General features: G+C 36.9%; 1 protein-coding gene across 1 annotated transcript in view; it reads left to right on the top strand.

Moving 5' to 3' along the window:
• Nucleotides 1-24,625, top strand: part of nectin1b (nectin cell adhesion molecule 1b) — a 68,477-nt gene extending 43,852 nt beyond the window's left edge. The window contains exons 2-6 of the mRNA XM_058387528.1: nucleotides 4,799-5,170; nucleotides 6,849-7,148; nucleotides 7,815-7,932; nucleotides 10,541-10,692; nucleotides 21,029-24,625. Of these exons, the coding sequence (XP_058243511.1) occupies nucleotides 4,799-5,170; nucleotides 6,849-7,148; nucleotides 7,815-7,932; nucleotides 10,541-10,692; nucleotides 21,029-21,534 (1,448 nt within the window). The 3' untranslated portion in view covers nucleotides 21,535-24,625. The remainder of the gene's footprint in view (nucleotides 1-4,798; nucleotides 5,171-6,848; nucleotides 7,149-7,814; nucleotides 7,933-10,540; nucleotides 10,693-21,028) is intronic.
• Nucleotides 24,626-25,213: the final 588 nt, after the last annotated feature.

Genomic DNA, 25,213 nt, shown 5'->3' on the forward strand with positions numbered 1-25,213 from the left:
TTTGTTTTTTACTTGCTTCAGTATTAGGACCTGTTTGCTGTTCTTCTGCGTGGTCATGTGGCACTAACATTCTGATGGTCAGTTACACTGGCTCAGACTTTTATGACATGTAAATAGCTTTAAAAGTTAGAATAGATTTTGCCCCAGTACATGGTTTCTGTTAATCTGTAGTAATACAAATGGCAAAGTATATATATTCAATGGGCAAAGTCTGTGATATTTGCTGTGATATCACATATGTTTTTTGCCTTTTTCTATGAATTACTGTTAAATTCTTCCTGGATATGTAGAAAGAGCACTAGGCAAAAATAACCATATTTTCTTTAGAATAATGGAGCCAGGATCATTACAGGGGAAGTATGCTTAAAGAATCAGCAAAAAAAAAAAAAAACAGTATCACTCACCACATTCTCCAGGATCAGTTGAGTAGGTCTCAGTCTTATTTCCTTTATGGTATTTTTTTTTTTCATTTAAATAAATATTTATTCATATGGGCACACATATTTGAGTGAGATGCCTGGGAGATTCTTGTTGCATGATAGGAAAGTTTCTCTTTTGCCATATCCCATGAATTCAGATTCAGGCATTCAATTCGCACACAGTTTTGTAAATTTCCAACTGAATAACACTTTTTCCCACTGGTGATTATAACCCAAAGCTTTTAACATGCTGCTAGAGCGTGAAACTAAAGTTCCTCTAAAGGCGTTTTCCTCAGCCAGTTTCTTTTCTTTGCAGAAAATGGATTATAGTAGCCTTATATTAAGTTGATTCTATACAATGAAACAACATTTTAGGTGGGTTCTTAAGTCTGAATTACCTCTGTATTTTATTTATATTACGGCAGTTACATTGTCTGGTCTGTTACTCGAGAAAGAAGTGTGTGTGTGTGTGTGTGTGTGTGTGTGTGTGTGTGTGTAATGAATATGTTCAGGGGGCATTTGTACAGCACCTGAAGGCATAATGCAGTCAATAAGAGATGAAGCGCACCTGGGCCTCTTAGGACAACCTAAATTTCTTATACCAGGAAGCAAGAGCTCACTGGACACACACTTGTCCATTGCCACACACACACACACACACACACACAGAGGCCACCTTGTCTGACACCAAGGAGAACAGCACAGTAACCCTGCATCACCCTTCATCACACTTTGCTTGTGTTGCTTTTAGTTGTTTGTCTCTTGTGTGAGTGGAGCAAATGCTACTGTTGTACTGTCTACTGTTGTGGGGGTGTACCGTCTATCCTGTTCCCATGGGAAAGTCTAGTGGACAGAATGCAGCCAACAGTACATGATTTTATACAGTATCTGATTTCTCTTTAAAAAGTAACTTAATTCAATTGTAATATTTTAGTAAAGTGAAAAAAGGAAGAAATGGTTGCTTGCTAGTGTGATCGCACCTTAAAATTGAAGAGACATCAAAATCTCAACGTAGGGAAAAAAAGGAAAAGGAAAGAGATGAGGAAAAAAAGACATTTTTTAAGTCCTCTAAGTTGATATTTGGTAAGTGCATAGTTTAATATGAGGCATTTGGATATACCAAATATATACACAAAATATCATCTAGAGACAGCTGGAAGAGTGACATCCAATAACTGCTGATCTAACAGGCACTGAGGGATTTCTGATGTCATCTGCAACTGATTTTATTATGATAGAAATTTCACTGTATACATGTGGGGGTTGTTCAGTTCTCTGCATGGGAATCAAACCCAGGCAGTGTGAGCATGGGATCCTGCTGCTGGACCACCACCACAGCCAAGGTTTGAGCCCTTGGCAGGGAACCAACCAGCCACTGAGGGGATAAAATGGGAGTGTTGCCTCATGTAGGGCATCAACCTGTGCCAAATCAAAATATGCGGATTAGATGGTCTGCTGTGGCGACCCCAAACAGGGAGCAGCGGGTTCCTGAGGTTGAATGAATTAATTGCTTTATTTGGTATTTTCAGATGCTAAAAATAGTCTTGCAAATATACATGTACATCGATCAACCATACCATTAAAACCACTCGCCTAATATTGTGTAGGTCCCCCTTGTATCACACCAAAACAACTCTGACTCATCAAGGCATGGACTCCCTAAGACCTCTGAAAGTATGCTGCGGTATCTGGCATCAAGACATTAGCAGCAGATCCTTTAAGCCCTGTAAGTCCTGTCCCTTTGGACAGGGCTCAAGATGGGCGCTCTGATTAGTCTGCGGCTATGTAGTTCAATATGCAGCAAATAATAATGCACAGTGTTTTCTGACACATTTCTATCATAGCCAGCATTTTTTTTTTTTACCAATTTGTGCTACTGTAGCTGTTCTGTGGGAACAGACCAGATGGGCTAGCATTCACACCCCAAGCATATCAACCAGCCTTGGGCACCCATGACTCACCAATTGTTCTTCCTTGGACCACTTTTGATATGTACTAACCATTGCACACCAGGAACACCCCAAAATACTTGCCATTTTTGGGGATGCTGTGAACCCTGTCATCTCGCTTTCACAATTTGGCACTTGTTGCCCATTTAATGAAGAACTGACTGCTTACCTGCTTCAGTGGTGGCCTAAAAGTTAAGGCTTTGTCTCTTGTCTAAGGCTCATATTAATTAGAAAGTGGGGAATTTATGCCCCAGACTGCCAAGCTGTCACTGTTGGGCCTTTAAGCAAGGTCCTTAACCTGCTCTGCCTCAGTGTGCTGTTTCATAGCTGACCCTGCACTCTGACTCTTCCGAAAAAGCTGGGATATGCAAAGAAAAGAATTTTACAGTGCTGCACTGTATATGTGACAAATAAAAGATTACTCTTCTTCTAATATATCTCATCCTATGGAATCTGCCATTGTAATTAGATAATCAATGTTATTCACTTTACCTGTGGGTGATTTTACAGTTATGGCTGATCTGTGTATATTTCATTATCATTAAAGAAAGTGATCAAAGCACATGTTGGAGTGTTAGCTCACTCCTGTTAGAAATACAGTAGCTTATGGTTTTATATAGTCCAGTGCAAATGTTTTGGGTATGAGCACACTTACACAGAGGTGAGCAGAGTTTTGTTTAATAGGTATTTTGTGCTGCCACAAGACAGTTTAGAAGTGGAGTAATTAAAGTTGGTGAACTTTGCAGGGTTTGCTCAGAATTCCTGCATTAAAGGATTTTTACAGGGGTGCTGGGTGGGCTGCCTCCAAGCCTTCCTCATCAGGAAGACAATAAATGTGTAGTCCCAGTGGTCTTTCTCATAAAAATACCTCTATAAAAATATTGATAGAGTGTAACCACCACTGGAACAGGCTCTGTAACTACCTACAGTAAGAAAGGAAGTGTTAGGATGCAAAACATATGCAAAGAAGGAAGTATTTGCCTGCAACGCATATGGATTGTGTTGCAAATAATACTGACACTTACTGGAGCTTCTTTTTTTTAAAAAAACTATTGAATTGGAATGACAAGGTTAATTTTATTGTTTTTGCTATATACTGAGAACGATCAAATGATGATAGATCAGAATTTCAGATTTCATTTTGTGCCATTTACATCTAGATTTGTTAAATAACTTAGAACATGGCACCTTTAGTTGTAGACCTCCCCATTTTAGGTCATGTTGGATAGTCTTACGTAAATTAAATAGCACTTGGTTTGCAATAACTCCATGAAGTGACCCATAGACTCATGAAACTGTTGGATTTTTTGGTGATGTTTTTTAAGGCTTGTAACACAGCTTCTTTCAGTTTGTTTTGGAGGATTCTCCCTTCAGCCTCCTTTTCAGGCTCAACTGGGTTAAAGTCTGGTGATTGGCTTGACTAGGCTAAAACCTTCCACTTTTTTCTTGTACTTTGTTGTACTTTCGGGTCATTGTCTTTCTGCATAATAAATTTCCTCTCAATTTGAATGGATGCATTTCTTTGTAAACTGGCAGACCTTCCTGTAGACTCCTGAATTTATTCTGTTGTTTCCATCATGGATTACATCATTAATAATGATTGGCCATTCTAAAAGCAGCCATGCAAGCCCTAGCCATGACACCATGTCCCCTGTTCACAAACAGGTACCTCATATGTTTTGGATCATCCTTCTTTCTCCACACTTTGTTCTTTTCATTACTTTGTTGTAGGTTAGTCCTGATTCCAGAACTTTGGCTTGTGGCTCGTCTCTGTATTTCTTTGCAAATTCCAATCTGACCTTTAGATTCTTACTGCTGATAAATGGTTTGCACCTTGTTGCACAGACTCTGTATTTCTGCTCTCTTCTTCAAATGGTGGATTGTGATAACTTCACCCCTGGCCTGTGGAGGTTGTTAGTTTTTGTGTTTTTCACAGCTCTTATAATTATTGTTGTTTTCCTTGGTTGCACTGTTCGATGTCTGGTAGTTAGCACACCACGAGTTTCTATCCTTTTCAATTATCTCTCTTTTCTCAGCTTCGGAATGGCTTGCTTTTCTATTATAGACAACACTCGTCTTTATGTTGATTTAGCCTTTTTAATAACAAATGCAGTTTTACTGATAAAACCCAGGGCGTAAACCAGTAGTAAATATTCAGAGTTATCTGACAGGGCTCACCAGGGCAACAGGAAACACCTGTAAGACACGTTTCAATATTTTTGATCACTTGTAAAATAGGTGAAAAAAAAGATTTTCTTTGTTGTTTAACACGAGAGAAAATTCTGATCTTGAGTTCAAGCCCACTTGTCTTCACGGTTTATGCGATTGAACTGTCCTTCTAATTGGATGTTCCAATTCTTATGGATGATATTGTGTTATTATGACTTAATTATAGAATTGTCTCCTTTGTTGCTCTGTCTTCTTTTACAGTGGGGAATGGGCAGTCTGTGGAGATGGACCCAGAAATATCTGGCTTTGTGGGTTCAACGGTGGAGCTGAGCTGCCGTTTCCTCAACAGCAAGAACCCAGTGAAGATCTCACAGGTCACCTGGCAGAAGTTCTTCAATGGCACCAAGCAGAATGTGGCCATTGCTAATCCAGCACTAGGTGTCTCTTTGCTGCCTGCTTTTAAAGACCGTGTTACCTTCAAGCACCTGTCCATGTCTCAGACAGATTCTTCACTTGAGGACACCACAATTGTTCTCAGCAACCTGCGCCTTTCAGATGAGGCTGCCTACATCTGCGAGTATACCACCTTCCCAGCAGGCAACAGGGAAAACATGGTCAATCTCACTGTCTATGGTAAAGCAAATGCAATTTCAGCTCTAATTGCAAGAATGTAGACTTTTTGTTGGTATGTATATGAGCATATAATCAATTATTGAGCATCTTAAAATCTACAATATTTTCAATATCATACAATCAAATCAATCATTTTTGCCACCGTTGGTGAAAATGGTAAAAAAAAGAAGAAGCCTAATCTCACGCTGAACACTTTTAAAGAAATATAACCTTTAATTGAAATACATTTTTTTCTAAGCAATATAAAACATCTGAACAAACCATACGTTACATTGATTTGCACCCTAACATTCAGAACATGGTGGCAGCAAAGTGCTACCACTCTATATGAATATCCAACTGTGAACCTTGAATTTTTTTCTCCTCTCTAACCATCCTCCTTATGTGCATGGGAACAAAATATACTTCCTCTTCTAGACAAGTACATTATAATGCTGGTTGTTTTAAATTATTGCCCTAATATTAGATATGGACATTTTCAGGCAAGTAGCCCTTTCATAGCCATTGCCTGTATCATGAAACACAATCTTGTCTCATTTAATTTGTGTATTCTCCGTTTTTCCTCATGTTGATGAATGGGTAAAGGAATTTGACCTCTGTGTCATATTTGACCTCCTTCATATTTATACTAAAGTGAAACAGGAAGTATTGGCTTTACAGTTAAGAGCAAATCTTTTTCATAGCCTTTCTTGCTCATCTTTACCAAGGGTACCAGTATATCTCAAGACTTTTTGCATAAATTCCGCAAAAAGTCGATTGATTTTTTAGCGTAAATTGAATGTTTATTAATGTGGATTATTTTCTTTTGTAATGAAACTAGTACAGAAGATAGCGAAAAGGCATCAGAGACATAAGTCATAAAGATGTCTAATATTTATTCTTGGCACTGTATATATTCCACAATTAGCTGATTTACAATGTACTTTATGATTGTTATTATACAGCTGCTGTAAATGTCATATATGCATGGGAGGGTATACTATGCAATAAGTGTTATTTGCAGTTGCTGTTGTTTAGAGCCTGTATAAATAGTTGTTATTTCAGTATGTTTTATGTTTCTGAGGCACACACACACACACACAAACACACACATTGAATTAAAAAATATTTCTTTAAATTATTTTTTAAATAGCAAGAGATAAATAAAGGGGGAGTAAGAGACTAAACCTGTCATAGAAAAAAATAATTAGAAATGAAACGATTGTGTTCTTTAATCAAGCTTATCACAAGTAAAGTTTTCTGCAGTACTGCTCCTATGCCAGGTTCTTAAGTTACAACCTGCCTCTAAGTTAAGGACAGAGTCTATAAATTTGTCAGAGCCCTACCTCACCTTGTTTGAATATCTCTGCATGTATGCACTTGCAAAGAAGATGTTAGATGGCCTCTCTTCGTCTCTTGCAGTTAGCAGGGATGAGCTTCCAGTGCAAACTGATTTTGAGCTAATTAACTGCTAATTGGTGCCATTACCAAAATTTGGATCAAATTACTCTGGGTTTTTAGATACACTCGATACATTCTTCATCTCCTTTGAACTTTGAAAAATTAGGAACTGGATTTATTTGATCAAAGCAGAGCAATAGAAACAGTGGAATTGAGTGTAGAAACTATAAAGGTGATATAATGTTCATGGTGTATGCAAATTAAATGTTTCACAATCACACATTTGTCTTTTTCTTAGCACGTCCCACGACGCATATGACCCTTACAACTCCCATCATCATTGCACGGGCCCAGAAGCACAAGATGACTGTTGCCACATGTCTGTCAGCAAACGGAAAGCCACCTAGTGTTATTAAGTGGGATACCAAGCTAAAGGGCCAAGCAACATTCCAGGAGACGCGCAATCCCAATGGCACAGTCACCATACGCAGCAACTACGAGATTGTACCAAGTCGTGAGAGTCACCGACAGAAGCTCACATGCATTGTCACGTACAATTCTGAGCACTTCAGCGATAGCGTCATCCTCAATGTTCAGTGTAAGGCAAACATCCTTTAAGAACATGACAAATAAATTGTATATACACTATATATGTCCAAAGTATTGGGACTGCTGTAGAGTCATATTTTATACATATATCAGAGGTATGGATGAGATATTTAGAGAGGATGGAAGTGTAATGGAATGGCCTGTCCAGAGCATGTTTAAGGAATAGTGGAAAAGCTGACTTTGTATAAGGAAGCTTTATAGCTGGAAGACATTTCTGATGGTCATGATTTAATATTTATGAATGTTTGAGAAAATGCCAATAGTTTGTGAAACTGTCATACTCCTTATCTAAAATAGTATATCTGTACGATATATATACACATTGGGGTGCAAAAGTCTGATACTACTAGTGAAAATGCTTGTTTTGCTTTATTTTGCAATTTAAACAAAGTTTTTCATTACAATTTATATTAGCAAGGGACTGACTAAAAATCCTAAATTTAAATTTCATGAGTTGCTTTATATTTTTATGCCCTGTTATGTTGCTTTAATAACTGACAAAGTCGACCTGGCTGACTCCTTCTTTTTGAAAGCCAGACATAGTTTATGATTTTTTTGTATAGTGATCATTGTTCTTGACTAACTTAGTAGTTCAAATTGAAGGATGGAAGGAGGGAAAGAATGAAGTTTAATTGAACACATTGTTTTCGTACAGATGAACCTGAGGTCAAGATTGAAGGTTTTGATGGGAATTGGTACCTGGACCGTCAGGACGTGAAACTCACCTGTGAAGCAGATGCAAATCCAGCTGTCACTGGCTACCACTGGAAACTGTGAGTCTAATTTACCTTAATTTTATTTCTAAATCGGCCAAGTGGTTGATTTTATTACTGTAGAAGTACATGCTGCTAGGTCCTGCCTAATGTCATGTTTGCATTTTTATGTCATTTTCTCTTTCTCCATATATTTCTGTAATCTCACCTAGATATATATGCATGCATGTACATTGTTCTTTCATACAAGTGAAAAAGGCAGTAAGCCTTTTATGCAGGTAATGAGTGTGTGAGAGAGAGAAAGAAAAAAATAGAGTTGTTGAATCAACATTAAAGTCCTGATGAATCAGCATGACATCATTGCTGTTTGCAGTACACTTTTTATTGTGTACACCTATTTTGCCTTAGATGTTATCACTGTTGGTTTGAATAACGAATGAACTATGCAAATATACCCTCTTGTTGCTGCTGTATGCATAATGTAAATATTAATATAGTGAAATGCATTTTGGGGTGCAGTGTTTGCTCAGCACAGCAGTTGGCTTGTATGCAGGATTCTGTTAAATTGGGGTGATGAGAGGGTTGGGAGCTTGAGTTAGATGGGGACAGAAACGGGGTAGAGATGTGAGATGGGTGGGGATGAAGTATAGAGACAGAGATGACAGAAAGAATAAGAAAAGAATAGGAGGAGGATAGGGCTGAGTAGAAAGGGATGGTCGAGAAAGAGAAGGATGAATGAGAGGGAGAATTTAATAGGGAGAGAGATGGCACCTTGGTGCTGATGGATTGGAGAGGACAGCCACTGTAGCAATGCACAGCACACACCAAATGTGTTGCGAAGCTCCCCTGGAGCTGCTTTATGGAGGTCAACTGTGGCTTGCTATGAGGCATGTACACATATGCGCATACATTGAAAAACATGCATGTACAACCTCTGCTCACAATCTCAGGGTAACATATGGACACACTTAAGCCTAAACACAAATCCTGCCAGCAAAGTTATGCAAGGTGAAGTATAATGATTGAGGAAGATAATAATATATTTTGTTATAAGCAATGTGTAATTCTATCTAGGACCAAAATGATGAAGGTTGCAGTGCCAAATCCTTGAATCTGGTGTCCAGCTTAATTTTGTTTTGGCAGTTAACATTGCAGCTCATCCTCCCCCAAATCTCATTATGTTTACTAAATGGAAGTGGTTAATGATTACAAGGTGCACAGTAGGAGCACTGTAGATATCCAATAATTTGCCCAGATCCTAAAGTTCTCTCATTAGTTTTACAGCTTCACAGCCTGGAGTGAATGCTACCATTTAAAATAGGAAGGCTGGTGGGCATCTGGGAGGAACCTTGGTTTGTTCAAAAAACAGAAGGAGACATTGCTATTATTATTATGTTTTAAGGAGAATCAGAGGGCCATCTGGCATTCTTCAGGATGTCTAGACCAAGGACATGCACAAAATACTCACAATTTGATGCTGTTGTGTAATTAAACATTGCATTCTGTCAGTAGCTGGGTTGCCAAATCTCCCGAAAGCGCAATCAATCCAGCCACAAAAACACTATCCAATACAAAACCAAAAGTCCTAAAAAATGTAGCCTATATTTAGCCATTGGTTACCATTTTCTTATTAAACAGTTGGGAATTTAGATTGGCCACGAATACTAGCATACACTTTCTGTCATTTTGTGAAGCTACACAGCATTACATTGCTGTTGTTTAGCTAATCATGCCAACAACCAAAAAGGTGTGTTGCATTTAAGTTAATTTACAGCAAAAGAGAAGCTGCTAAAAGCTCTTAAAAGTTCTTTTTTTTTTTTAAAGTTCCACATCTCAAACAGGCCTATAAACTCCAATTTACTGAAATGGCTCTGTTTGTGTAATAGTTATCTAATTTGTGTTAAAACATGCACAGTTCTAGCTCTTGTTTGGAGAGCTATTCATGTGACCTTTAACCATTTTGTTTGCTCAACTGTTTTAACAGCAGTTATGTTAGCTTCTTAATAGCTTCTAAATAGGTACACTATTTATTGATGAACAAATGGAGGCAGATGATACATTACTTAAATATTATATATAAATAATATATTCTGCAAGTTTTTGTACTTACGTATGGACTAGAAAGTGTAACATTGCTTTTTCCACTGCTAAGTAATTCAGATAGCTTGACTAAGTTTGTTGGTTAACAAAATATACATTAATTTATGTGTGTAATGGGATATACTATATGGCTTACTCAAAAACTAGTTTTGTAGCAGGTGATCTACAAAGAATAACTATGTGAATTATGTCACATGTAGGGGTAGAAAGCTAAATTAGGTTTTCGCCTGTGCTGTTTGTTCTGCATTGTAGTGGCTAGATCATGTACCTGAGTCTACAGTCTATATCACTTTCATTACAGACTTTGAGTTGCATTGAAAAGCTGTACAAAATACAATATAAAACCAAAATAAGAGTGTTCACTGGGTAAGTATATAATTAAGGTGCAAATGTTTGGGGAATACACAAAGTGAAACCAAAGTGGCCTGATGTCCTAAGTTGCTCAGGGTGGATCATGCATAAGGGAGCCACTTTTTAGTAGATTTGTGTATTTAGTGGGTTTCTAGTATTTCTAATCTGAACCTGAACCTGAAAGAAATTTCACACCTGTGTCCCTTTTGACTGACAGATCGAATGGATCCTTGCCCAAAAACGTGGAAATCAGAAACAACACTCTACTCTTCAAGGGGCCTGTGACATATGACTTCTCTGGCACATACATTTGTGATGCCACCAACAGCATCGGCACTCGGTCTGGCCTAGTAGAGGTCAATGTGACAGGTATGTTGAGGCTGCTAAGAAACAGTTTGGGTGTGGTGAAGAGGGTGGAGGGTGTAGGCTGACTTACCATCAGCAAGGTGGAGGACTGCTAGTGAATTAAGTGAATTTGCAGTGAGCACATTCAGATGCACACACAGATGTGAAAGGCATAATAAAGTGCTCATATAACATAACAGAGTTTCAAACTTAGACTCTCAGGTACTTCTTTGTATGTACAGGGCAATCCTTCATCTTGTTGTTCAAACGTTTTCCTGTTTGAACTTTTCAAAAAATTTCAAAAGAACAGAACAAAGCTAGGCAATTTTCTCTGCCTCTTCTTTGCCCAAATGATATTGGGAATCTTCAGATATATTACCAAATTATTATTATATTATATTGTATTGCATAATCAAAGGTAGTGCTTTCACTCTGTGCTGGCTCCAGATGTCTTCTCTTAATTTGGTTTTTGTCTTCTTTGAGCATATGGACATGGATGCATGCTGAAGATTTCTCAGTTGCTTTTCTCTTTCTCTCTGCATGAGTCTTGGTATTTGGGATGTTTTCTCTATGCATGCATTCATGCATCATGTTTCATCCTTGAAGATGCTATCTTTGCTTGACTTGTGAAAGTGAAGGCTACAATGTTTTACTTGCATTGCATATATGTGTGTATGCAGGCTTTCTGTCCTTCTGGTGATTCTGTATAATACCTTAGCATGGGGATATGCGATATTATCTGTTACATTGGCTAATTCTCATTCTGTGCTCTTTCAAAATGTTCACAATATTAATATAGCCCTGAAAAATCGGCACTGACAAAATGGAAATTGCATATCTGCAAATGCTAAGTGCATTGAGTAGTTTTGCTCAACAAGAGGTAATGTTTGGCTGTTAATTCATTCAGTCCCTACATACAGCTGACAAATTAAGCAAATAGCTTTCATGGCTAATAATTTATGGGGTTTAAAGTGCACAAGAGTAAGCCTGTTTGAGAGATTGTGTGCTGAGAGAATGTGAATAGTCAGATTTTAAATATTGTCTACTACCATGGAGGGGGAAAAAGACATTTAAGTATGGATTATCTCAAAGATACACCCTCATTAAGTTTTTCTATTGCTCTAAGTCATCCTAGTTATCCAAACAGGACAAATCTATTCTTTTCTCTCCAGCCTCCATTTCACAGTAGCCATGGGTCAGTCCACTTAGTTTGCATCTGGGTAATATATTGCACAGTTCTGTCTTTGCCAATGTCTTACCCATCATGGATCATTCCATTGAAAGGTCACTGAGCTTTGTGTCTTCATCAATAAGATTCTGAGGGAAAGGGAGAGTCAAATCCTAGCTGTGTTGTACTGATGTGCTTCTAACCATTCATATGTGACACATGCATGCTTTCAATTATATACAGTATATGGACAAAAAATTTGTGGACACCTGACCATCACATCCATATGTGCTTTGGGAAGACCCAATTTAGTGCCCTCTTTGCTTTCTACTAGATTTTGGAGCATGGGTTTGGGGATTTGTGCAAGGCCATTAGTGAGGTTGGGCACTAATGTCAGCTTAATCTTAGAAGTCTGGCATGCAGTCTGTGCTTCAATTCATCTCAAGCGTGACATAGCCTATACAACTGCATGCTTCCAACTTCCAAGTTTCCAGCCTCTGTCCATATAGTTTACATTTAAAACAGTTCAAATAGTAAATATAGCATAAATATTTAAATCATGACATATTAGTTAAACAGACATATAACTGCATTCATCTTAGCAAACTGACTGGGTGAAATTACTGGTGTTCTTAGTAACACTTAGTACAGCATAATGATATATGCACTACTATCATTTACATTTTTTTGGTTTGCAGTGATATCTAGCATGTTAGCTAGCGTGAACACCATGAGAAGGCCACATGCTTGGTTAATTATGTAATATTGGTATTCTAAGAAACCCAGTCAGAAGACCTTTTTATTAGCTACAATTCAATACAATTGTTCATCTTAAATCCAACAGTCACATCTCAAGTCTGACAACAGGATGATAGCATGTGTGAGTAGTATAGTACATGCTAGCTATATTCTAGTAGCTGTAACTATATGGAAGGACCAGTATGGCTATGTAAATTATTAGGACTTTTACATATGCACTTAAGCCTCTTTAAAAGGAATGTTCTTACTTAGTGAATACATACATACATACATACATACATACAGACTTTTGCCCCTGTTCACAATTTAACTTTAAAAAAAAATGTAAACATACAGAACCACCCAGTAAAAGAATTTCCACCCTTTTTAGGTATAAGGAGACTAGAAGGGAAATAAATAATACTACAATACATAAATATGTTTATTACTTTACTTTCTGTACAGAATTATTGCTGCTTACAGTCTATTTAAATGTGTAGCAACATGTCTGGAATGTAGGGAGCAGCCTGGACATGTAGTACTTAACATTTGTGTTTATTTGTAGACACTGTCATAGATAATACTTTCAAGACACAATCTATGGTGCAAAATCAACATGAACTGTGTAAACTATATAAATTTGTCAACTGTGCCAGGAGTCTAACAGGATTAAAAGTATTTTAAAGCCTCAACCCACATGAAACACCTGCAGTAACACCCTTTGAATTTTCACACATCTGATTATTCTTGACTTGTGTATTAAAATGCATTAATATTCTACTCCTGACTTTTATATGTTATAGGGTTGTTCCAGAGATGACAGAAATAACTGCAGATTGTTGTATAAGTTTTAGTTTTGGATTCAGTTGTAGATTTTAAATGCAGATCAAAATGCTTTAAAGTCTTTAAACATCCCAAAGATGTCAAATGATTTTTTTGTTTCAGACCAGCAGCATCCTGGTACTGGGACAGAAATTGGAAACAGAATATTGGAGAAAAAGTCTAAAATTCTTTATAAGGGCTTCTTCAACCTAAAAGCCTAAGAAATAGTAGTTCTGAAATCTGACCTTGACCTATAATGGTCTGTGTATTAGTTAGTCCTCTAACAAATATACCAGATTAACTGAATATTAATGTCTTGTGTATTAGTGTTGTATGTTCAATGACAGTAGCATCTGTGAGATATATTGTTTTCAAACTGAAAATTTGCTCTCAGTAAAGTAGGGGTTTGAATTGCTTCTAACCAGATTTGAATCAGATGATATAGGTTGTCTTCTGTCAGCATAGGCACAAATACAGTGCAAAGGTTAATTGTCTATTTTTGACTTTTCATTCCTTTGGTTCATGTACTACACCAGCATGTTTTACATGAATGATGTAAGCTTATGGTGTTCCAATATGGTTAAACCCTGAAGTGGATTCCATCAGCAAGACAGAAAGCTGTAATTAAAGAAATGAAGAGTAAGATATATATGCTGGGTTTTTTAAAGCTGTACTCTCTATTTCACTGTAGAAAAAGCCAAAGATCTACAGACATGTTTGCATCTAAGCAACAAAATACAAAGGATTCACTCAAATTCTCCCTCAATTATATCTTTAATGCCATGAGAAAGTTCCAGTGTATTGGTAGTCTGTCAGCTTACTTTAGCACTGCCAAGATTAATTATATGCTTTTCCTTTAGTATGGTTTTTGGTATAAAACAAATGGATGTCTGTGAAAAATGCAACAAAAACTAGATAATATGAATCGTACTATTTCTTTTCCCACCTAGATGGTGGTTAGGTTTGATTCTGTCACTTTGAATCAACTACTTTTATGTACATGTAAATGACGCTCAGCAGCTAGACACATGCATACTATACACTACTGTTCTCTGTTTCACACAGCTGCAATATTGCTACAGTGTTTGTGTATTTGATGCCATTGTTACTGCCATTAGGACACGGGTTCATGTGCTGTTATTTAACATGGCACCGGGGACTTTGCCACCCTCAATTTGGCAAGGAAAGGGGGGGGGTAGATGGGAGCTGGGAGGAGTGGGGGGATTGGCCAAGCTGCTTGCCTGTGGGAGGGCTAGCTAAGGAGGCAGACTTCTGTTTATGCTTTCCTGGATGAGCAATTGCTCATTCCTCCACATGTAGAATAGAAGTGTAGAGAGAGAGAGAGAGAATGTCAACCATGAGATTTATAAAAGATAGCATCACAAATATAAATAAATAACAGAATTTGTGTAACTGAAGGACATTTCTGGGTCTTATTGGAATTCTTTTGAGGTGATTGAATAAAGTAAGTGGGAGGAAGGGGTAACTCAGTGGTTAAACTGTTGGACTAGTGATTGGAAGGTGGAAAGTTCAGGTTGAAAGTTGAAAGCCTTGAGCAAGGCCCTTAACCCTCAATTGCTCAGCTGTATAAAAAGGAGATAAATGTAAGTCGCTTTGGATAAGTACATCAGCCAAATGCCATAAATGTAAATGTAAAATAGCAGCCAGAGGGAGAGAAATGGGGTCCAATGATGAGAGAACAAGGCAGAAAAAGTAGATGGAAACCAAGGAAGTCGTCTCTGTAATAGAAACTGAATTTGATTTGCATCAAAACACTGACAGTATATTAGTTATGCTCAGTCTGGTTTCTGTTATTTTAAACAGACTCCTAGCGTGGCAGAACCAATAAAAGCTTTTGCCACACACCTACCGTGCTATTAATGGAAACTGGATTCACAAAAACCATAAAAAGTGAGGTTTTAAAGTATAATAGCTGTCACATTCTGATGAATCCTTATAACGATCTGAGGTTCAAACAGGATTTTGTTAGTGTGTGCCCAAATCGAAAAAGAAAATAAAGTGAATCTAATTTTTCTACCTCTTAGCTTCAGAGGATCAATTTAATCTTTTCATTAGATCATGTAAGACTCACACACCGGTGTCTCATAAGACTCACACACCGGTGCTGTTTTGCTTGTATCTTATTCTGTGGTTGTATCTGAGGTGTGTGGCACATTACACTGCACACATATCCACACTAAGTCATGCCTATTGCACTATTCTTGACCCTGCCAGACATTATAAAAGGTGCATTCCATGGGATCTGAACCTTGGAACAGAATAGTATCCTATGAGGCTCAGCAAGACAGCACCTGGGCAACATTTAGGTATACAGCATTTATGGAACGATAGGAAAGTGCAGGAAGTGGCTTGTGCTAGTTAGTTCTGCAATTTTCTCATTATCTTGATAAGCTATTAGCTTGCGTATTTTATTCTCCCTTTGTCTCACTCCACCTCTCTTTCCTTCTCTCTGTCTTTCCCTTCCTATTCATTAAGCTTAGTGCCTCTGGGGAGAAATAGAGGGTATGGTGGCCAAATGAGCAGAGTAATAGAGTGACAGTGTGTTTGTTTTAAACTTGTGGAAAAAGCAAATGCTGCAAGTAGAACAACATAGATAAAGGCAGTACAAACTACATAAATGTATTACTGTAATTTTTGCCTCTCTAGGGCAGAATGAAATGGACAGTTATAGGGTTTCCTTAAGACTTTGAGATAGAGAATCTTTTTTAGCCCATGTGCCCTAGAGTAGGTTTAAGTAGGCCAGTCTATAACCCCTGCATCACTGTAGCAATAATGAATTCACTCATCAGCATGCTAGGGTGAAAATAATCTTCTCTCATTTTTAATCCTGTCTCTTTTCACCTTCATTCCTCTCTTCTCTTTCTACTGTCTTCTTCCATTCTCTCTACTCTCCATTCCTCTGCTTCATATCTCTTTTTTAATTTGCTCTGCACTCCACTTACTGAAAAATTAAGCCCATGTTCCACAGCACCCCCAGTAGAAATGTACTGGTTCAAACCTTATCTGCAAAGGACCTCTATGGGTGCAGATTTTCATTTCAATCAAGCATGAACCACATCTGAGTTCACCTATTTAATCAGTTGATTATTTCAATAGATTCAGGTGTGGCTCACCCACATCGGCCATTTACAGATATGATTGGACTCCCCTGTTGTAGACTCTGTCGGCTTCCTCAAGAGTGTTCTTGATTTGCCTAAATTTTCTGAAGGGGTTTTTATTCACCAAGGAAAGAATTTTATGATCATCCAATTTTGGTGGGTTTTTTTGGACTAACACCACAGATCCTCAACACATCTGTTTTGAATTGAATAAAATAGAATAAAAGAATAAAAGCATACTTCTTTGTTCATTCATATTTGTTTTGGCTGTCAGCCTTTCTAAAACAAGTGTCAGTTTGCTAATCAACACAGAGAGGGTAAATAAATCAAACAATCTGAAAATCTGAAAAAATTATAAACAAATGTTTATAGCCTTGTAGCTAGTGTCTGGTCTGATGAAATACTGTATGTAAATGCATGTGATCAAAGAAATCACTCAATTTACGTAAGTTGCTACACCATTTTTTCCTCAAGTAATTGGTTCAGTATGTTGAAAAATTCTGCTGGGTCCACAGTTAAACTGTGGTCAACAAGTGACAACAAGACAATTTGTGTTGTGTCATTCAATGTCAAGCATACTAATAGCACACAATAGGCTAGTGGCTTGATTCCAAAATAAAATATAAGTACCAGGACCTGGATAAAAAAACAAAGTAGTGCTCAGATGTTCAATTAAAAATTGCGTGGTCATGGCAGATATGTTTCATATGTAAACACATATCAGTGTTCCGCTAGCAGGTGCTAAAGCAGCTTTGTTTATGGCCTGTATCTGGTTCTATCTCTTGCTAAATTTATGAATGTATAAGAGATATTAAAATGCATTCTGTGCATTAGAATTTGTTTGAGATCATGCGCTACCAAAAGACATATAAATCCGTTTTAGGTCATCTTAATCTTAGGGAAGTATATGCAGTGGATGCAGTTAAAGAATAAATAATATATGCACCAGATATTTGCCAACAAACAAAACAAACAAAAAATTGGCATCATGTACCCTTGAAATGGACTGTTTAGTTGCCACCATTAAGGCAGACTAACTATATTAGGCATATTTGCAGACACTTGCTAAATAGCTGTATTTTCTGTTTTCTCATACATGACTGAAGCAGCTGACAGGGAGCTTTTAGATGAGTTTTGTCTGCATGCTTACAGGCAGGCCCTAGCTCTTTCCCCTCTTGCACCTCTCCCACCTTCACTTAACCTTGCCTTGTATCCATCTGCTACTGTAAATACTAAGCAACTGTAAATGCAAACCCCCTCCAATACAAATCATATCCAGCATTTTGCATTAAAATTATTCATATGTGACATCATAAAATCAATCAAGACCTGTACTGTGCATTCCTAGGAAGGCAGTGTGAATTTCCTGAAGACAGTTTAGAATTTCAAGCGTTCATATCCTTCTATTTTTTTTTATTTTTATTTATGCCCAAGGCTAGATTTGAGCTGTAGTTTTCATCTAGTATTTGAAATATGACAGCAACCATAGAACATCTATCAAGGCAAGCTAAGCTGGGCAGGATAGCACTTGCACAGTGGCTGCAGAAGGCAAAAACAGCAGTAGAGAAGCAATCATAAGAAAGGTGCCTTGAAATGAAACCTTATTTTAAGTCACTTTTTGTCATCCTATGAATAATTCATTTAATACAAAGATATCTGTAATTGTACTTGGATTGAGACCTAGAGAAGGCGTCTGTGTTTTGGTATGGGTTTACAAATGCTTTCAGAAGAGCAATGGAATAGACCTGAAGTTTTATTGTTCTGTATATCACAAACCCTAAACTTCAGGTCTACTCCATATGAATTTTGGGTTGAGATCCAATCAAATCATGACCCAAAACAGTAGTCTTTTTGCACTGTAAAATTAAGGGTTCTTTTTACTGCATCTAAGGGACAGTCAAGTGACAAATTCTTGGAGGGAGACAGCAGAAATCTTGGGTGGACATAAATAAAGTTAGATAAATAAAGAAATTTATCCATAATGGAGAAATTGTTCTTCCATGTTTATATGATAAAACAAAACAAAAGCATGAAATATGTGGAACTTCATTTCACACATCTTTCACAAACAACATTTTTTTTTCTAAATCCTTCTTGATCACATCCAGTCATTTGCTTTTTCTGTAGTCTGTGGAATAAAAGTTCTATATTTCGCTGTTGGTACATGCAACACTGCCACCTTGTGCACATGCTGACATTATATTAGAAGACAATACGTATATTCAAACATCAATGCACAGCCAAAATAATTCGCTGGCTTAATGCAGACAGAGCTATTGATTACTGTGTGCTTTGCAGTGCTGAAGAGTCCACTTTAATATGTAGTTGCTTTTATATATATATATAAAATGCTTAATAAGGCCCTATTAGACTTGAAGGTGTGATAGAGATTCTTGATCTTTTTCCTGCTTCCTATAGCTACACAGTTGAGATTTTTCTGGCTAGGACAAGGTTAAGAATTTACCATGAAATAAACAGATATTATGGAAAGATTAAAAAAGGAACAATAAAAAATAAAGTAAAATAAAGAAGTCTTTTAAAAGGTAGCGAAGAATATTTTTAAGCTAAAGGATGGGTACAATGAATAATGAAAGACACAATGAAAGGAGAAGGAGTTCTTTTATTTGTTTATTTGTTTCTCTCTCTCTCTCTTTCTCTCTCTCTCTCTCTCTCTCTCCCCCTCAATCACTCCGTCACTCACTCACTAGCCAGAGGTAACCTCTATTTGCTCTCAAAGTCATGTTGGTAAAGCCCCTTATTATTTCTAATCTCATTAGGGGCCAGATAAAACCGATATCTGACACTGGCTAATATGGCAATTACATATTCACACACACTCAACCATAAATGAAAGAAAAATTGTCCAGGAAAGAACAAACATTGAGAGATAGAGTAATTAAAATTGAGAAGATGTACAGAGGCATGCATTATCCCCTAGTTTTAAGAACAGGGTTTAAAGGGCTTTTTCTGCAGCAGTTCTCAAACTGGAGTACATAACCTAATGGCAGGCTAATTTTATTAAGGCTGGTCCAAATCTAAAATGTGCTACTTGTATACTACCTATTAATTTCTTGTATAGCAATACATGTGGAATTTGGAACAAAGATAGTTACTGCATTCCACCTTTCCTGGATGGCATGTACAATTGTGTATTACATTCACCTGTTTGTCATATATAATGTATATTTAATTTATGATTTTTGATATACTTGGGGCATAATCAAGACCCCTGCTTTGTGTCATTCATACCTGGGTCCTCTGAGAGGCATGTGTGAATCCAGGCATATTGTTTTTAGTTTCCACCACTGGATTCACACCGTATACATAATGAAAGTTGCTGTGTCAAGGGCCAACAGTCCTTTCACACCAGACTCTTTTCAGCTGTGTTTACTTACAAGCTAGTGGCAGCAACAACAGCACACTTTGATATTCATCTATTTTGCAACTCTAGCATTCTAGTTTTCTTTTTTTATTTAGAAAGGTGTAATTGCTTAATGGAAATAATGTTATTAATTAGCAGAATTAGTTAAAGACTAGTTAAAAACTGTTCTTCTCTGCTGCTTACTAAACAATTAAACTCACCTACTGCTCATTGTGACCCTTCATAAATGTTTCACAGTTTGTAACTTACATTGCTATACAGGATAATATAATAGGATATAAGAATATGATGAGTATACCCATGCCAAGGCTAAATGATTTGGCCAGTTTGTCATATACATTGCTAAAGATGGCTAAAAATGTGATGTATAAGAAAAAGGGACAGTAAGTAAACAGTATGTTTGAGTTCATTTCTTTCCCTGTTGATGTAAAATGAGTAACATGGCATACAAACACTGCTATGCAGTTACAGGTTGAACAGTCATGAAATCTTGGTTGATTAATTGATTAAATAGTGCAATATTTAGAAAGTGTATGTTTGAATTGTGGGTGAATTTGACATGCTTACTTACTCTAAGCAAGCCAACATGTGCAGGAACACAAGGGTCACAGAAACGGGCGTTCCTGGCCCATGCACATCAAATTTGTGTGCATCCTAAATTTATAATGGGATATATTGTTCCACACATTGCTGATTGGGGCACTATATACATTATCCCAGGAACACCATAAATTAACGAAAAGCGCATGGATATATTCTGGAAATAGCTATATTTGGAAGATAGTAGCTATTTCCAGTCTTCATTACACTGCTGCCTTTACTTTACTGCCCATGTTTGCATTCTTGTGTAGGGTATGTAACAGGCCTAACATGGCCTGTATAATGTGTGCTATTCTAGTGCATGTGGGTATTCAAAAACTTCTTGTTATGTGAAAAGTCTTTTATTGTTTTGAGCTGAGAGTTTGGGGCTTGGGAAAAGGTGATAGGGTTGGTGGTGCGGGCAGAGACCCCTTATTGTTTTCCTCCCTTGGCTTACCCTTTCCCATGTCCCTTTCCTCAAAAAAAGAGCACGTGCACTCCTTCCCACCTGAGCACTGACACACTCCCTTCCATTTGTCTTTTCCTACCCAGAATTCCCCAACCATGTCATTCACAGAGTGGACAATGGCCAGGAGCAACCCATTTCCAGTGCTGCAATATGGGGTGGTGTGGTGAGTGGTGTGGTTGTACTGATCATTGGTGTTGTGTTGCTCATCTACTTTCTTCGGCGTCGTCAGCGCACCTTCAAAGGCGACTACAGCACCAAGAAACATGTTTATGGTAATGGATACAGTAAGGCGGGCTCTGTGCCTGCGCATCCCACTGTGCCCAAGAACCTGCAGTACCCAGATGACTCAGACGATGAGAAGAAGGCCACTCAGATTTCGGGGCCAGGGGCCTTTGAGGGCACAGAACGTGATTTTGATGGTAACTCTGAAGACCTAAAGAGACCCTATTTTACTGTGGATGAAGGTGAGAGCCATGACTACGATGAGCGGACTCTAGCTTTCCAATATGAGCCTGAGTCTGAGATTGCAGATGACATGGTATCCCAAACTGACGGCTCTGTCATTTCAAAGAAAGAGTGGTATGTGTAGTCTAGCAACAAAAAATGAGATCAACGTTATTCTGATCTTACCTGCATTCTACCACACCCCTTCATCTCCATCACTAGAAGCCTTCTACCCATCCTGGCCTTCATTCCATCCCTCAATCCCCTTCAAGCCAGCAACCTCTGCCCTCATCAAACACATTTAATTGAACATAAACATGAAAAATGCTTGCAGCGTTGACAAATCAACATCACAATATTTCCACTTACTAGTAATTTAACCTGATACAGCAGTGAAAAGAGGTGTGATCTTTAATTCATGCCAATAGCCATTGACTCCTAAAGCTGTACAGGCCAGTTGCTTGAAACTTTTATGGTGCATTATTATTAATATAATTTGTTTCATTTTGTTGACGTTACAATGTATTAAATGTATTAAAAAGAGACTTTGATAATGAATGAGCTCTCACCCATCTTGTGAAAGTCCAACACTGGATGTATTATATTTTGTTATTTGTTTTAATCTCAGTACTCTTGTGTTTTCATATATGATTTTTTTTTTAATTGTCTTCCTTTTTTTTGGTGTTGGTTTTCTGAAAATGATAAGGTTATGTATAAATGGATAGTTATGAGGAATGTGGTCAGTTGTGTTGCATCTGACTGATATTAATTGATGTTGCATCTTATCGAATAACAGGTAATAACAGGTTCCTGATGAAGTTTCAGAAACTTGGATGCCAGTTTAAATTGAAATTCCAAGTCTTTTCTCTGCCTTACTCAGAGAGATCAGAGCAAAAAATGATATAAAATGGTGATTAACTGGCTTCTCACCTCATGTCTCATGAGAATGCTCTTACAGAAGCGTGTGATCTTATGCTTGTTCATCTTTCTCCCATTACTTATCTCTGGTGACATTATTGGTTATTAAAGTATTTTAATACTTTGACAATGTACATTTCACTACATTACACTAGAGGATATAAATGTTCTACAGACTTTTAATAGAGTACAAGGTTTATGTCTTTGTTTTTGGTGGTTTTTTGGTGACATGGGGTAATGCTATGTAGAGTTGGAATGTGTTTGACACTGTACATATTAAAATAGGGCTTAATATGTTATGCTAACCTTTTGTGACGTGCATTTATATGATTGTACTCACGATTGCACATGACATCTGATCTTTTGGGTGGCCAGAGTGACATGGAACGTGAAAGCTAAAGCTTTTGGGAAAATGGAAATTTTGAAAAGTTCTGTGTGACAAAATGAGCTTACCTGGACATGAACTTTAATCATGTGCTTAAAGGTTGTCCATCCTTGTTGTTTTGGTTTTTTCATTTTTATTTAGGATCACAGCAAACAAGGCAAAGGCAACTGTGTTCTGCCAAAAATACTGATCTAAAAAGACTGATCTAAAACTGCAGCGCAACATACCTCTTGATTATCTAAACCATTGACTGTGTTTTGCAGTGTTTTTTTTCTACAACCTTTCATACATATAGGGAGAATTATTGTTGGTAAAAAATAAAAATATACAAAAAAATAATGAGAAAGTCAATAAGTAATCAATCAAAAATAACTAGCTATCTGAAAAGATGCAAAGTTGTCTTATTTTAATGTGTGTTTTTTTCTCCTACAGGTGTGTACAGGTGTTTGTGCATGCCCTTTTATTTATCAGTTTTTTTTTTTCATCTTTTAAGCTTTTCAGCATAAGATACTTTATGTAATATTCCGTTTTGTTCAGTTTGTTGACTATGGCAGTAGAACACAGTCCAGTGTAATGGGACATTGGGTTTTTTGTACAGTAGGTCATGCAAGTTCATTTATATCTTTTTAGTCACCCAAAATTCATTTTAACCACAACCTGTGAATGAAATACCCAGCTCCTCTACCTGGCTTAAAATTATATTAGGAAAGATTCATAATCTAATACACAGCCTTTACACATGCTGTTTTTGTATGTATATATTGGAACCATAAATAAGTGCCACTTATTGTTATCAGTTTATCAATCTATTCATTTTGGCAAAACTCCATGAAAAACCATATTATGTCTGTGAGATGTAATTGTTATACAGAATTCAGGGACCTCAATGAAACAGAGCTGTGTTATAAACGGTTTCACCAAGTTCCAGGATAAAGCTATTCAGAAAGATGTTTACACATGCAGCACAGTGTGGAGGGGAATATTTTTGCCGTTTTGATGTGTTTCTTTCTAGTTCAAGTGTTAGTGTGCTGAATTTACAAATCATGTAATTATACAATATCCCTCTTTGGGAAATCCCAGCAGTGGATAGTAAGATCCATGTTACTTTAGTTCATAGCATTTAATTACTCGTTTATAATGTGTCTCACCAAAATCCTAAATAGACTTAAAAATTTAAACTTTGCTTTTAATCACCCTCAATATTCTGTAATGAAGTCATTTAAATCACAGAGAAATGACAAAAGTCTAATTTATATCAGACTAGGTACATGAATTCACTCTCTAGGTTGCTTCTGGTATGCTCCCATTCAAATCGGCATGACTCTTCATTGTCTCTTCAGCTTATCTGCCTGCTCACTCCCAACCTCATGCGATTAAAAACCAACTGCTCCCACAACTTTCTGGGGGGTCTGACAGATCCCAGTCCCAATGCACATCTCAGGCACTCCAATTAAAGCACTGAATATTGTTATAATGACTTTCAAATATCAATTGACATTAACCTCCTTTATGTGATGTACTTAATAGCAATTGATCTTTTTTTGCCCAAATGACATTTGAGTTTTACATTTAAACTATGAATCATCTTACAGTAAATGCCCACTCAAAGGCCTGATTTTTCATTGTAAATATAATATATAACATTTGCGAATCAAAATGTTAACAATCATCACACGAAAGAAATGGCTCATATTTAGTGAAAATATGAAAATAAAAGTTATTTTGGGAATTTTACTTTTAATGTTAATGGGTTCTATGTAAGGATAGATCACTTAGACATATAACAATTTGTAATTAACTGCCAAAAAAGATTACAAAAAAGGATCTAGTCCCCATGCAGTCATGTGAATGTATGTTTGCTGAGGTTGATTACTGTTCACCCAGTGAAGTAACCTGTATTTGCTTCAAAACATTAAATGATTTCAATGTTCAATGATATTTTGTTTCAAATTTCTGACTGCGTGACTAAACGTTTCCTGTCTCGTAGATCATACAATTAAATAGTCAACTGTATCTTGTAATAATATTATTTCATGAAATAATTGAATAATAAACCATTTATTCTCCACACATTTAATATTTTTTGAGAAGTTGCTTAAAGATTCTGTTTGTTACTGTAAAAGTTACAAACAATTTAGAGTGACTACTTTTGCAGTATTTCCAACCTTGTAAATTCTTTAATAATGTGAGATTTTAGGGTCTGCTGTTCAAGTAGGGGCCTGTGCAGAAAAAGTCCTAATTACTTACTTTAGACAGTAGAAAGGTAAGAGACTTTGTTTTGGGAATGTACTGTAATGCACCTTCAAGCCTTAAATGTCAAACCACTAATAACAGCTTTCTTTGTCACAAAATTTTAAGCAAAAACATGAAGCATGTACAAAACAATATAGTTTCGGCAACAACACACATATATTCTCTCTGCAGTTATTATGTCTACATTTAGTTTACAAACCACTTTTTTTTAAATATAGAAACTATAGGAACATTATTGTTCTTAGTCTGGTTATAATAAAAATGTTTT

This window comes from Hemibagrus wyckioides, linkage group LG04, assembly GCF_019097595.1.
Source record: "Hemibagrus wyckioides isolate EC202008001 linkage group LG04, SWU_Hwy_1.0, whole genome shotgun sequence".
NCBI lineage: Eukaryota > Metazoa > Chordata > Actinopteri > Siluriformes > Bagridae > Hemibagrus > Hemibagrus wyckioides.